Consider the following 13,773-nt stretch of genomic DNA (forward strand, 5'->3'; position numbering starts at 1 on the left):
AAAAAGTTTGATCGCTCAAGCATAGAGACATAATTTAGCGACAAAACTTTAAGAGATGACATTATGTTGTGGCTAAAAATTATCTATTAACGATGAAAATATTGTCATTAAAATGTTTTATTGCTTCAAAATTGGGTTTAGCACCGTTTGTCAGAGGGAGGATGAGAGGATTATGCGACGACACTAACGTTGTAAGAGTTACGGTGTCAAGGCTCGTGCCAATTTTCCCTACCCAAAAATAGGTGCGAAAACCTTATTAACCTTTTAGCAAGATATTTCTGATATTTCATGGAAGATATTAACCTTATTAACCTTTTGCATTTTTACCTTCATGCAAGATATTTCTGATTTGCATGGTGTGGCTACTACAAAACCTTTTAGTGATGATAAATGTCGGCCGTGTTTGGAGTTGATCCTATTATTATTTTTTATGTTTTTTGGGAAAAAAAATGAAAATGTTTTCAAAACGGCGTTTGGCGCAATAAAGACAAAAACGGAAATAAAAACAATTTTTTAGTTTAGTGTAAAATGAGAGAAAAATAAAAATGACTTTTAGTCATTTTTTATTTTTTGTTTTTGTTTTCTCCTTTCTCGAGCAAAGAGAGACATTAATAGGTTTTTTTTTATACTAAAAACAATTTCTTAATAAAACTACCAAACACAATTTTAAAAATGATTTCTGTTTGAGATTGAAAACGTTTTTATTTTCATTTTCATACAAAAAAAGAAATCATTTTGGAACGAGTTCCAAATGCAGCAGTCAAGTTTAAAGGGTCTAAAACATGAAATTAATTTTCGTTTATATGATAATTCACATGCCTTTTATGTTTTATTTTTTTTAACTCTAATGTCCCGTTGAAATAATTTGTTCGTAGATGTTTCCCTATCTAAACATTTTTTCTTATATTTCGGATAAATAATTATTTTTTTCATATTTTTTCATATGTACTTCAGAAACAATATTCTATCTAATTTACCCCATTAAAAACTTTTTTTTCTTTTAAATGTGTTGTACTTAATATCTCATTTGACTAAGCTAAGCTCCTAAGAGAATAATAATAATAATAATAATAATAAAAAGTAAACTAAACTTTCAAATAATTTTTAGACCAGCAAATATAAAAAAATATAACATACTAAATACACATGATCGTGGCATACTATATATTTCTACTCGTATTCATAAAAAGTTGAACAACGTAATCTGCATATTATCTAATATGCACAGTCAATCAATTCATGCTTTGTGCTAAGAAATCATAGTTCGTACCGCCATGCAATTTACAGAAATACCAACCACTAAATCAAAAGTATGTTTTTCCTTTTTCAATACTCTTTGACAGCCAAGAATATGCTCTAGCTATATATGTCCTCGCGAAGATTGAATACAACCCACTGCTTTCCACAAATTGATCATGTCCGTTTGAAGCTTTCTTGTAACCCAAAAAGTACCAAAGTAAAGCAGAAAATATTTATAAGAGCGACTTTAATTAGTGTGCATATGCGTAAACGGAAGTATCAAATATTGCATGCAAAGGAAAAAAGGGAAACAAATCAAATCAAGTTATATGCTATGTGTAAGTTAGAGAATAGGGTCCTTCGTGATATGAACCTCGCCAACGACGCGACAAGACTCAATACCAAACGCGGATGACAACCCCAAAAACTTCAAGACGCAAGATTGTTGAGCCTTAACCCGTTGTCTATCAAGACGCGAATCAAGAACTACACTGGTTGAAGAACGCCACACCAAGATTATCAAGAAACACCTGCCAATCTTAATGATAAGTTTGATTGTTGAACGCTACAAGAAAAATACTTGATAAGTTCAAAAGGTTCTCTCAAGAACCAAGAAGCACAAAATATGCAAAATCTCAATATGATTATTCAATGATCTATCTCAAAAATGAATTTTAACATCCCTATTTATATATGATGCAATTTTAACCCCAAAGAAAAATAAACATCTAATTATTTAAATCTAAAGCCCAAATTCGGATTCTATTCCAAGTCCAATTTGGACCCTATACATTCCAAGGCCAATTTGGCCATAAAGTCTTCGGAAATAGTAGAAAATAGGCCAATATGAAAAGCTTAAAAAAGTATATAGGCCAACTTTTAGTTATAGAAATTAATAGGCCATAACTTGTCAAGTTATGGTTTATAACTAGATAAGTTATGGACAAACTTGTCAAGTTATGGTTCATAGCCAGACAAGTTATGGATAAAAACTGTGAATTATGGACAATAACTTATCAAGTTATGGTTTATAACTAGACAAGTTATGGACGTAAACAGTAATTTAGCCTATTTATTAACTTATGTAAACTATTGGCCTATTAATGTTCTAGGAGATTCAAGTGGAGTTGCAAAGGGCTTAGCAAGTGTTTGCCATGTCTCCAACTTGTTGAACCAACCCATTCAATGAAACTCTTGAATGTTGCGCTAGTCCTTGTGCTCCACCTATCACATCATTTCAGACCTCAAACAACCTTTCCAATTTTCTATCCTTTCAAGTTTCTACTAAATCTTTTAAGATGTTCAGTCTCATGAGTTATATATGCGTGGTATTAAGTAAGGACACTCTCATTCATCATTTCGCTAAAGTTTTATTTGGAGAACATAAAAATCATTCTGCACATGAGAACACCATTAAAAGTTGAAGCCTACTCAGAATTCAACACGAGATCATATGGTGCTGCCTCAATTTGATTTTAAGCCACAGCTCTTCAATCTCTTTATATATATATATATATATATGAATACAAGAAAAAATATATATTTAAACTTGCACAGCTCTTCAATCTCTTCATAGAGTTATTGTTGACCCAAATGCACATAAAAACTAGCAGCACCTGCAATCTATAAAAATTAAGTTATCCAATGTCTTTAATGAAACTACAATAGTTCACAATTCTACAAACGACATTCTAGTCCTTTCCGGAAGTTTTCAAAGCCTCAAGAACTACACTCAAATCACTATTTTTGGACATAATACTTCTCATTTCTTTTATAAGTATAAAAAGTACCATTTATCGTGAAGTAGAAGGTATACGATCATAATTAGGAAATCATAGGATTTTATAGCTGGATTTTTTTAAAAATAATTTTAGAGAGAAGTTAGGGTTTTCTATAGAGAAGTTAGAGAAGATATGGGATTTAGAGAGATAAGAAGTTTTTGAAAGAGAAAGGAGCTGAGAAAATGTGTCTCTTCAGCACTTTTTTACTCGTTTAAGCTTGCACTAATAAGTTGGACACTTATCTTAACATGTAATGCATGGATTACACTTAGCATCTCATAAAATTCATGCAATACGCATGCATCTTCGTGCATATTTTGTTAATTTAAAATTTTATATTATATACATGTGTGTGTGTGTGTGTGTATATATATATATATGTATATATTAATCACTCTTCTAAAAGATGACAACTTATTAATCTCTCATCCGTTTATAGTTTTAACATTTAATCATGCCATACGCCATTCTTAATAATGAAGTATTACAAAAATAACAATTACACTCTAATGAGTTCCTAAAAGGAACTTTTCCATAGTCTTGGCGATTACAAAATTAATTAATACTTTGAATTCTTTACGAAGGCTCATAAAATTTATGGAAAACTTAAAATCTAAATTTCTGAATGATGCATAATATAAATTTCATTAATCATGGTTATAAAATTCACATTTCCCCATTGTAAGATCATATCCACTGATTTAATTAGAAGCTATAGGGGAAAAATCGCAAGGTTTTTAAGGTTTCGTTGGACTTAAGCAAAATACTTTTTATTTCCGAGTCCATAATGTGAGTTCTGAAAATAATAGAATATTAAAGCCGTCCACTCCTAAAAAGCACATTGGTGGAGTAATCAGTAATTTTAATCTTACATATATAAGCTGAGAAGATTCATACCCTGACCGCGTTTTATGACCTTTCTTGACTATTTAGCAATATGGGGTCATTCTCAAATTTTCTAAGGTTCTAGAGGCTCAAAACATAGCGATTTCATATTTTTGCGTAGTCTAGGGAATAATTATATCATAAAGTGATCACATATTGAAATAATCAAGGAATTATAAAAACCTTAGAGCCGTGCCTTAATTTATATAAAGAATTTTAATGGGTCCTTGATTTATATTATAGACACACATATATATTGACAAGTTTTCAATGGTTAAATTGACTTTAATGACTGGGGTATTACAGCCTCATTGACGAGTCTAATGATGCCATGAATATATAATCCATAATTAGAGCCCGTTTGGTTGGATGATTCATTCTCTGATTTGAATCATGATTCATGGTTCACTACAGTATTTTCTCTCACAAAAAACACACGTAAATCGAAAATAATTCTAATCTCATGGTTCTAATCCATGTTAGAGTCTCAAACATAATCTTTATTGTCCTTCACAGTCTTGACGGCATTTTGTCTAGCCTTAATCTCATATTCCCCAAACATGGTCTCTAAGATATCCAATTCAATATCTTTGAAGCATTGATGGTAATCAGAGCACATGGATTCCGATAGGATATAAACAACGCTTCCATGCCAGCCTACGTAATTACCACCAGTCAAGGCATTATCGAGAAATTCTAAACAATTAGTTGCAATTGATATAATGACTAGAAGTTACTGTTTATGATGTTTAGGAGGGTTCCACAATGTTCCAGTTGATCTGGGTTCTTCAGTTGATTGTCTTCTCTCGTCGTTTTAAATTTTAATTCTGATGAGAAATGAGATACGAAATTTAATCTGAACAAAATCAACCGTCATCAAATCCCTTTTTTGCCTGTGAAAAAAATAAAAAGAACACAGATTTTGAATGTACTTTAACCTTGCCACAAAAATCAATTCCATGAGATTTAAAGCGACAGATGTGTACTTAATTCCATGAGATTTAAAGTGACAGATGTTGTAGCCGGAGAAAGAGGAAAATAGGCCAAGACTTGAGATGAATTAAAATTAATAGTCCAATAGTTTACATAAGTTAATAAATAGGCCAAATTACTGTTTTCGTCCATAACTTGTCTGGTTCATAACCATAACTTGACAATTTATTGTCCATAATTCACAGTTTTTATCTATAACTTGTCTGGCTATGAACCATAACTTGACAAGTTTGTTCATAACTTATCTGGTTATGAACCACAACTTGACAAGTTATGGCCTATTAATTTCTATAACTAAAAATTGACCTATATACTTTCTCAAGCTTTTCATATTAGCCTATTTTCTACTATTTCCCTTAAAAGAGTTAGCATTATTTATTCCAATTTAAATGAAATGATTTCAAATAGTGATACTGTGAGATATGAACATATGTGTGGAATTCTTTCATGAAAATCTCATTTCCGTTCCTGTAGAAACTATAAATCAAATTTTTTAGGCGGCCTCCTAAATGAAATTTAATGTGTCCGGGTTCTTAGTCTACGGCATGATACAATGATTACTTTTTTGTTTGGTTTGCCTTTTCTCTTCTTCACAGGACCACAATAAGGACGTGCTACCAAAATTGAAGGACATTACCAAAACTTTTAGTGTATTTTCCATACATTTTGTTAAAGATTTTATTTTGTCTTTGAACTTTGATATTCGCAGTATTAGTTAATTTCTATATCTATAGATCGTAACTTGCCCTTGCCTATTAGAGAGGCGATATACTCCCATGGAATTTACTTATTCACAATTAGTGCAACAACTTACCACTGGTGGTACTTATGTCCTTTAGACTGGTGACATAGCGGCGAAAAACGATTTTGCTCTCACCCATCGCCTAGTGATCTATTCTCATTTTTGCAGTGAGGCCGCATTTATGCTTTCATCAGTTACATTAGATTGTCAAGTGACTTCTGGACAATGGACGTGATGACCCCCTTTTTTTACAAGCAAAAAAAAAAAAAAAATCATGGCCAAGGAGTTGATTATCGATCATACACACGCTTGAAACCAAAGAAGGAAACTCAAAATTGAACTGTTTATGGTGAGGTAGCTTCAAAATTTTACAGATACAAACATATCTCAAGAATATTATTAGCTTCTAACTTATACTAATACAAAAAATATCTCAAGAACAGTTGTGAGGGAATGGTACGTACGAATGGTCACATAGATGAATATCTAGTGCCTAGTGACATAGCTATATATCAAAAGTCTAATGGATAATTTCTAGGTATATTATGACATGTACTTGTATAAAATATCTAGGGAGAAAGAGGAAAATAGGCCAAGATTTGAGATGAATTAAAATTAATAGGCCAATAGTTTACATAAGTTAATAAATAGGCTAAATTACTATTTTTGTCAATAACTTGTCTGGTTATGAACCATAACTTGACAAGTTATTGACGTTTTTTGTCCATAACTTGTCTGACTATGAACCATAACTTGACAAGTTTGTCCATAACTTATCTGGTTATGAACTATAACTTGACAAGTTATGGCCTATTAATTTTTATAACTAAAAATTGGCTTATATACTTTCTTAAGCTTTTCATATTGGCCTATTTTCTATTTCTGAAATATCTATACAATTACATCCAGATCACAAATTCGGACTTATATATATAAGTCTCAAGTTCATATGTCAAACTTCTCCTCGTTTACATTAATGAGCTAACATGCTCTTGTTTTTTTTTTTTTGGTTGAATTTAGCTAATATTTCCTAGCAGTCAAAAGTCGTACATGTACTTGAATAATTTTAACAGTCGATATTAACGAAAATCTCATTTTAGTTCCACAAACAGGTGCTGATCTTCTCTGACCTCAATAGGCTCTTGACGATTATATCATTTTCCTTGTTTTTCTCCTGTTTTGTTAAGAGTGTTTTAACGAAGTATCCATAACGTCATGTCCTTATATATAATGGAGCCGTACGTTGTTGAAATAACGGCAACAACTCCAATTACCCGATCACAGCATGCAGATTTCTAAATGAGGTCAAATAGAGAAATGTGAAAACAAAATATTACATAATATAGAGAAATTTAATATGTATATTTACTCTATAGCTCTATATAAATCATCAATATATCGCCATAAAGATTACCTGTTTGCACATATCTATACCATATTGGTTACAATATGGCTTTTGGTTTTCAGTGTCTTAGGGCTTTGCCTGTTAAGTACTTAGTGGCAAAGGTCGTAGATTTTGCAGAAAAAACAAAGAAGGTGGCAAAAGATGACCCTAGAAGGGTTATTCATTCCATCAAAGTAGGCTTAGCACTCGTGCTGATTTCTTTGTATTACAATTTCCAACCTTTTTACGACGGTTTTGGGGTTGATGCAATGTGGGCTGTCATAACTGTGGTCGTCGTCTCTGAGTTTTCTGTTGGTAAGAACAATATTTGCAAACGATATTCGTAAATTATATCTAGTACTCTAGCTTATAGAACACCAATGATTTTCTTTATTTTTTGAAGTGTTGAATTCTCATGTCACGTAAATAAACATATACAGTGATGATGTTAATTTCATTGTAATGTTGTTGGCTATCGCTATCGTTTATGCACGTTTTTAAATGTTAGATCTAGTCAAAATAAAATCAAATTAAGGCAGAGCATATATATTATAATACAAATATGAATTATGGTTAAACTTTTTTGCGTTTTCTTTGCTTTTTTTTTTTCTTGGTGTAATATTGCCATTCAAGGTGGTTTTTTCTAAACATTCTTGTATTTCTTTTTCTTATTTTTAACAATATTTGAGTGGGGTGTTTAGTGCGAGATGAGGAAAAAATTTGGTGCCAGTTTAGTTGTGATGTTTTTCTTCCTTTAATGGTTAATTATCCCTTCTCATTTATTTCGGAAGGATTTTGACGGTTAAAAATAAATCCTTAATTTCCCTTTTTTTTTTTTTTTTTTTTTACTCTAGTGTAAAATTCACACTAAGATCATCTTCCATACAAATGCTTACCATTAAATTAAAGGTGTAAAAATGGAATATTGATGTGCTATTCTATTTTGTAATCCAATGCATAATGTTATTTAAAAATGACATATCCAATTTTTTTTTCATGATTATTAAGCATTGAAACTTGTAAAAATAAACTATTACTATTAAATCAATTATAAAAGAAAATTGTTGTAATCAATAAATTAAAAGGTTAATATATCAATACCAAATGTCAAATTTGACATTTGTTATGTTTTGTGACAACTTCGCTACAAATTATAGCATTTATCAAATTTAAAATAAAAAATAACATTGTATTGAAGACTGAATTTTTTTTTTTTTTTCATTCAAATGCTAAAATTGAGCATTGACACCGCATTGGAGATGCTCTAATACAACTGGGTTTTTTTTTTTTTTTTTTTTTGGGTGTAAAGGAGCAACAATAGGGAAAATTATAAATCGGACAGCAGCAACCTTGTTAGCTGGGGCTCTTGGTGTTGGCCTGTATAGTTTAGCAGCTCTTACGGGATCAATTGGGAAGCTCATACTACTTACTGCCTTTGTCTTCTTAGTAGGTATGAAACATATTTGAATAATTGATATACATCTTTGGCTTATAATATATATATATATATATATTAATATATACACATATATACATATATAAATATAATATTGTGTTATTGCAGGTTCAGTAGCGACATTCATGAGATTCTGTCCCCGAATAAAAGCAAGGAATGATTACGGGCTGTTAATATTTATACTGACCTTCTGTATGGTAATTGTCCCGGGTTATCAAGATGATGAGGTGTGGGAAACGGCCTATAAGAGGTTCTCAACGGTGGCCATTGGCTGTTTTACTGCTGTTACCGTTTGCCTTTGCATTTGCCCTGTATGGAGTGGAGTTGAACTCCAAAATTCAGTTTCCAACAACATTGAAAAGCTTGGGAATTTCTTGGAAGGTACATTGATCAGTTTCCAAATAAACTCTCATCATATGAATTGTCATTTTATCCTACCGGTAGGAACAGCTGGTTTTAACCATCGAATTAGTTTTTCAACAATTTAATATGCGAGTATTTATATTATTAATTTATAACGTGACACAAAATCTAATCCAACAGTTAAAATAATAGTTCTTACCGGTCAGGTTAAAAAAATCAAACAAATGTACGGACTGTTTTTTTTTCTGGCAATCATAAACCCTGACATACATCACGTGTGACGATGAGGTAAGTGGCGTAGCAATTTCAAACCGAGGCAGTTTCTTCCCCCAACTTTTTTTTTCTTACAATTATTTTCTCAGCTTGCTCCGCCAGAAATTTTCTAGTGTAATAATTGTACGAGATTTTTCTAACAACTTTAAAACTTGACTTTTAAGCATCTCATAGTTTTTAACCTAAGAGACCAAATAAACTAAAAATCAATGGCACTATTAATAAGTTCACAAATGTGTGGATTGTCTAAAAAGTTAATTAATTAACTCACTTTATATTATTGGTTCACTTGGACAAAAAAAAAAAGAAGAAAAACACATATATACAAATATTTTCAAAAAGTAGTTTTACTATTATTTTAGTAATTCAAATTTTGATTTTAATACATGTCCCGCAAAAAAATTCTTGACTCCGCTACTATATGAGTCGAGATATATACCAGCAGCATGATATACCTTCTTTTGATCACTGCATTACCATCGTCGTCTACATGATGATCACCCAAACTTAGAATTGGTGTTTTAAACGTTAACGTTTTGTCATTCTCCTGATTTATTATGGAAGAGTAAGACCATGTCAAGTGTAAATGCTAATGTGAATATTTGACACAAAAAGTATAAAAATGACATTTGTTTTATTTATGCTTCATGAATAATGATTGTTTTAAATGTTATAGTAACTTTTGTCATAAATGTTATCTTTTGAAACTTGTAGAAGGAAACATTTTAACTCTTATAATATAATTAAAAAGGTAGAAGTAATAATTATTAAGTGAAAAAGGTCAAAATGTAACAGCTAATAATAAATCAACAAATATTTAAAATTTTCATCTACCATACTTAATGTCAAATTTAACACCAATTAGTTGTATGATATATGTGAAATTTGACATTAAGTATACTAGTTAATTTGAAAATGATTTACTTATCCACCAAATTTTCGAATTGGAAAAGAAATGTTAATTCTAGATTATAATGAAAAACCAATAATTTTCTCCGCAAAAGGCTCGTTTTTTTTTTTTTTTTTTTTTTTGAATAATTGCATATCCCCTCATAAAGAGGCAGAAACTGCTGCTTCGAGTTCTTGAGAAAACTTGGCAGATCTGAACAATTTTAGGCAAAAAATTGAACAACAACCGAAGGGAAAAAAAATCTTTCTACAAGCTTACGATCATAGTGGAAAGGGCTTTAAAATAAGGAAATTGTAGATTTTTTTTCTCTCATGGGTGTGTTTTTGCTATTTTATTTTTTATTTTTGTTTTTCTTTACCATCCTTTGCTTTTCTTTATCATCCTATGCTTTTATGTTTTAGTTTTGTAAGACTTTTTTTCTTTTATTTTTAATAAGGTTTTCTCCTATTGGAAAAACAAAAACAAAAAAAAGCTTCATACAAGTGGGATAGTTTTTAATGTGATTTAGTAAATATATAGGTGGATATATCTCAATTGGTGAATCGAACCTTCCAACTCATTCGAGGCATCTACATTACCTAATCGCATCAGTTGTGCTGGTAGTACCGACCATGATACGTAATAAATATACTAAACAATTTAATTCGTAAATACAACATGTTTTATAAGGGCAATTAACATGAGAAAAAAAAGAAAGAAAGAAAGAAAGATGAAATTGAGAGAATAGCTAAAACATAATAGTTGATGATCACAGGATTTGGAGCTGAATACTTTGCCACAATGGAAGATGACCGGAGAAGTACTGTTGCTGACAAATCTTCTCTTGAGAGCTACAAAAGTGTTTTGACCTCAAAAAACACTGAAGATGCAATGGTGAGCCACATGAAATTTGTCTTATTTCTTTCTAGCGGTACGTACGGAACTAACTGTCTCTAGGTTTTGATCAGGTTAATTTGGCAAGTTGGGAACCGCGCTATGGCCGGTTCAGGTTCAATCATCCCTGGAAGGAGTACATAAAAATTGGAACATTAAGCCGGCAATGTGCCTACAAACTTGAAGCACTTAACAGCTACTTGAAATCTGATATACAGGCACGTATATATAAATATATATCTATATATAGATATATGAAATGTCTTAAATTTGACATCCGACAAGTCTGACGCCATTTATAACAATTTTCATTTCGTGTAGTACTTTAACACTCAACATTACAAGTGTTGGACTAATATTAGTGTTACACTCGAAAAAATAAGATGACGTTTGGTTCTTTTTTTTTTTAATTTATGTGTATATTTTGTGAGAAAAAATATCGTAATAAATCACGAATCATAATCTGAACTATGATACGAATTTTTACTCTAAACGCACCCGCACCCGAAAAGTTTTACATGAGATGGAAGTCTTTGGTTGGTCCGGGTACTCACAGGAGATATTTCCGTTAATTTAATATTATGTTGAAAATTAACTCCTCCGTACGTGTACGTACTAATTTGTGAAGTCTTTCTGTCTTCTTTTTCTGTGCATAATTTCATCCATATAAAAGTATTATTGACTAAAAGTATAATGATTTTGCATACATACTGCAGACGCCGGCTGAAATCAAAACCCATATGCGAGAGCCTTGCGTAATCATCTGCTCAGAATCCGGAAAACTCTTAAAGGAATTAGCGGGGACAATGAGAAAACCAATTAACCAATATTCTTCAATATCTAGTACTTGTTTTTCCAGATCTGACCTCTTGAAAACGGCTGCTGAGAGCCTCAAGACCTTATTGAAAGGACAATCCTGGTGGGAACAAGCTGTCGTCTTTGACGTAATACCAGCTGCGGCTGTCGCATTACAGCTGATTGAGGTCGTAACGTGCGCTGAGAAAATTGCCAAGGCCGTACATGAGTTGACTTCAACCGGAACTTTCGAGACGGAAGATACTATTGCGACGCCGACACCGGAACAACAACCGAACAACATGCGTCGCGAAGAAACCGTGGTCCCAGAAGCAGTCATTATGATTGGTGATGGATAGAATAAGACAAACAGCATGAGCAGTCATTATGATTGGTGATAAATAAAATATGACTGTGTTTGGTACGAAGATTCGTATCATGGTTCGAATTATAGTTCGTAAGTCGTTATAGTATTTTCTTTCACAGAAAATACACATAAATCGAGAATAATTCTGAATCTGTAAACTAAACGTTCACTAAGTCGTATGGCGTCAGCCTTTATATCACCGTCGTATGGTGTCAGTCATTATATTCTCTTAATCATACAACTAATTCTTAATATCACTGTCGTACTTGACCAAAGCTGAAGTGTAATGTTACGCTCATCTGTTTACTTTTACTTGTAATGTTTGTCGACGAATCTCATAGAAGGTTTGATCAGATCATAAGGAAATCAGAATAACCGTATTTATTACAATTTTGTAAATTCACCACAAATGTCAACCACGTAATTTCTTAACCATGTATATCATGAAAACCGTGCGCAGCCGTCCAAATGTGACAAAAACCAACGGAAAAATTCTAAGCCAAAAGCTAGATTAGCGGGCAATCCATGTACTTAATTAGTTAAAACGTATAGAAATTTTGAAGGCCAAGCTAAATCCGTATACCGTATTGTACTTCGGAAAACAACAAGAAGGACAATGAACACCAAAAGAACACACCAATAGAAGTCAACTTATTTAGGGCACGATTTTGTGCTTCTCATAAAGTTTTATAACGAGAAGCACAAGAAGCTATATTTACAGCTATTGCATGTTAAATTTTGGATGTTTTAAACTCAATAAAATCAATCCTTTTTGCCTTAAATACCAGAGTTACATATCTTTAAGTTTTATGCATTTCTGTTTCCATTTCCTGTTATAGTTCCTAATTTCATTATACGTGATCAAATGAAATTTATTGGAAATTGTAAAGCTTCTAATAAATCCACACTTAAAATCGTTTATCATACACAGAGATCCTAACTCTAGATCTCCATAATCTCATGGCATAATCATGGAGTTGATTCTAAATTACAAAGCAATCACATAATTGCATGAACTATCAAACTGCGTAGTAGCGAGGAAATTCATAATCCAAATTGTAATAAAATCACAAATTTTTATTCATTAATTTCTCGGGGTTTACAATGTATCTGTGCAAGGCATTTGAACAAAGTTCTAAGAAATGCTTTCCTAATTCTTATCTTCTAAAGCATTTCAACACGTGATTAAGAGTGTAAGATAAAGATTGAGGCCATGTTAGAGAAACAAGTGTTTCTGCACACTACAAGAAAAAGACCAATTAGCGACGACAAAAACTCGTAATGTTGTACGAATAGTTTTAGCAACAACTTGTCCTCAATCATTGTATATGGAAATATAGCGACAGACATATATCGTCACTAAAGGACCTGATTCTAGTAGTGGCACTAGATTTTGAAGTCTAAAAATGGCATATCGTGTTCAAATCAAACCTTCAATAAATCTAGAAAGGGTAGCTTCTAAGAGATCCAAACTGATACGAACTCCTTAAAACACTCCGACAAATTCTGGGAATGAAGAAAATCTAGAATTACAAGCTTGCTTGATGATTTAATGATGTCTACTTGCTTGAGGATGCCCAACCCCGCCCTTAAACCAGGCTGGTTTGGGCCCTAAAAGACAATGGGTCTGGTCATTCTAAGGCAAATTTAAAAAAAAAAAAAAAAAGAGAGAAATAGGTCAAGACTTGAGATGAATTAAAATTAATAGGCTA

General features: G+C 31.9%; 1 protein-coding gene across 1 annotated transcript; it reads left to right on the plus strand.

Annotated features, from left to right (window-relative positions):
- Positions 1-7,089: 7,089 nt before the first annotated feature.
- Positions 7,090-12,053, plus strand: LOC21385063 (aluminum-activated malate transporter 2). Its single transcript, XM_024172818.1, has 6 exons — positions 7,090-7,339; positions 8,334-8,474; positions 8,589-8,861; positions 10,781-10,899; positions 10,974-11,117; positions 11,616-12,053. Exons 1-6 carry the CDS (start codon positions 7,090-7,092, stop codon positions 12,051-12,053), a joined length of 1,365 nt encoding a protein of 454 aa, XP_024028586.1.
- Positions 12,054-13,773: the final 1,720 nt, after the last annotated feature.

This window comes from Morus notabilis, unplaced genomic scaffold, assembly GCF_000414095.1.
Source record: "Morus notabilis unplaced genomic scaffold, ASM41409v2 Scaffold1529, whole genome shotgun sequence".
Lineage (NCBI taxonomy): Eukaryota > Viridiplantae > Streptophyta > Magnoliopsida > Rosales > Moraceae > Morus > Morus notabilis.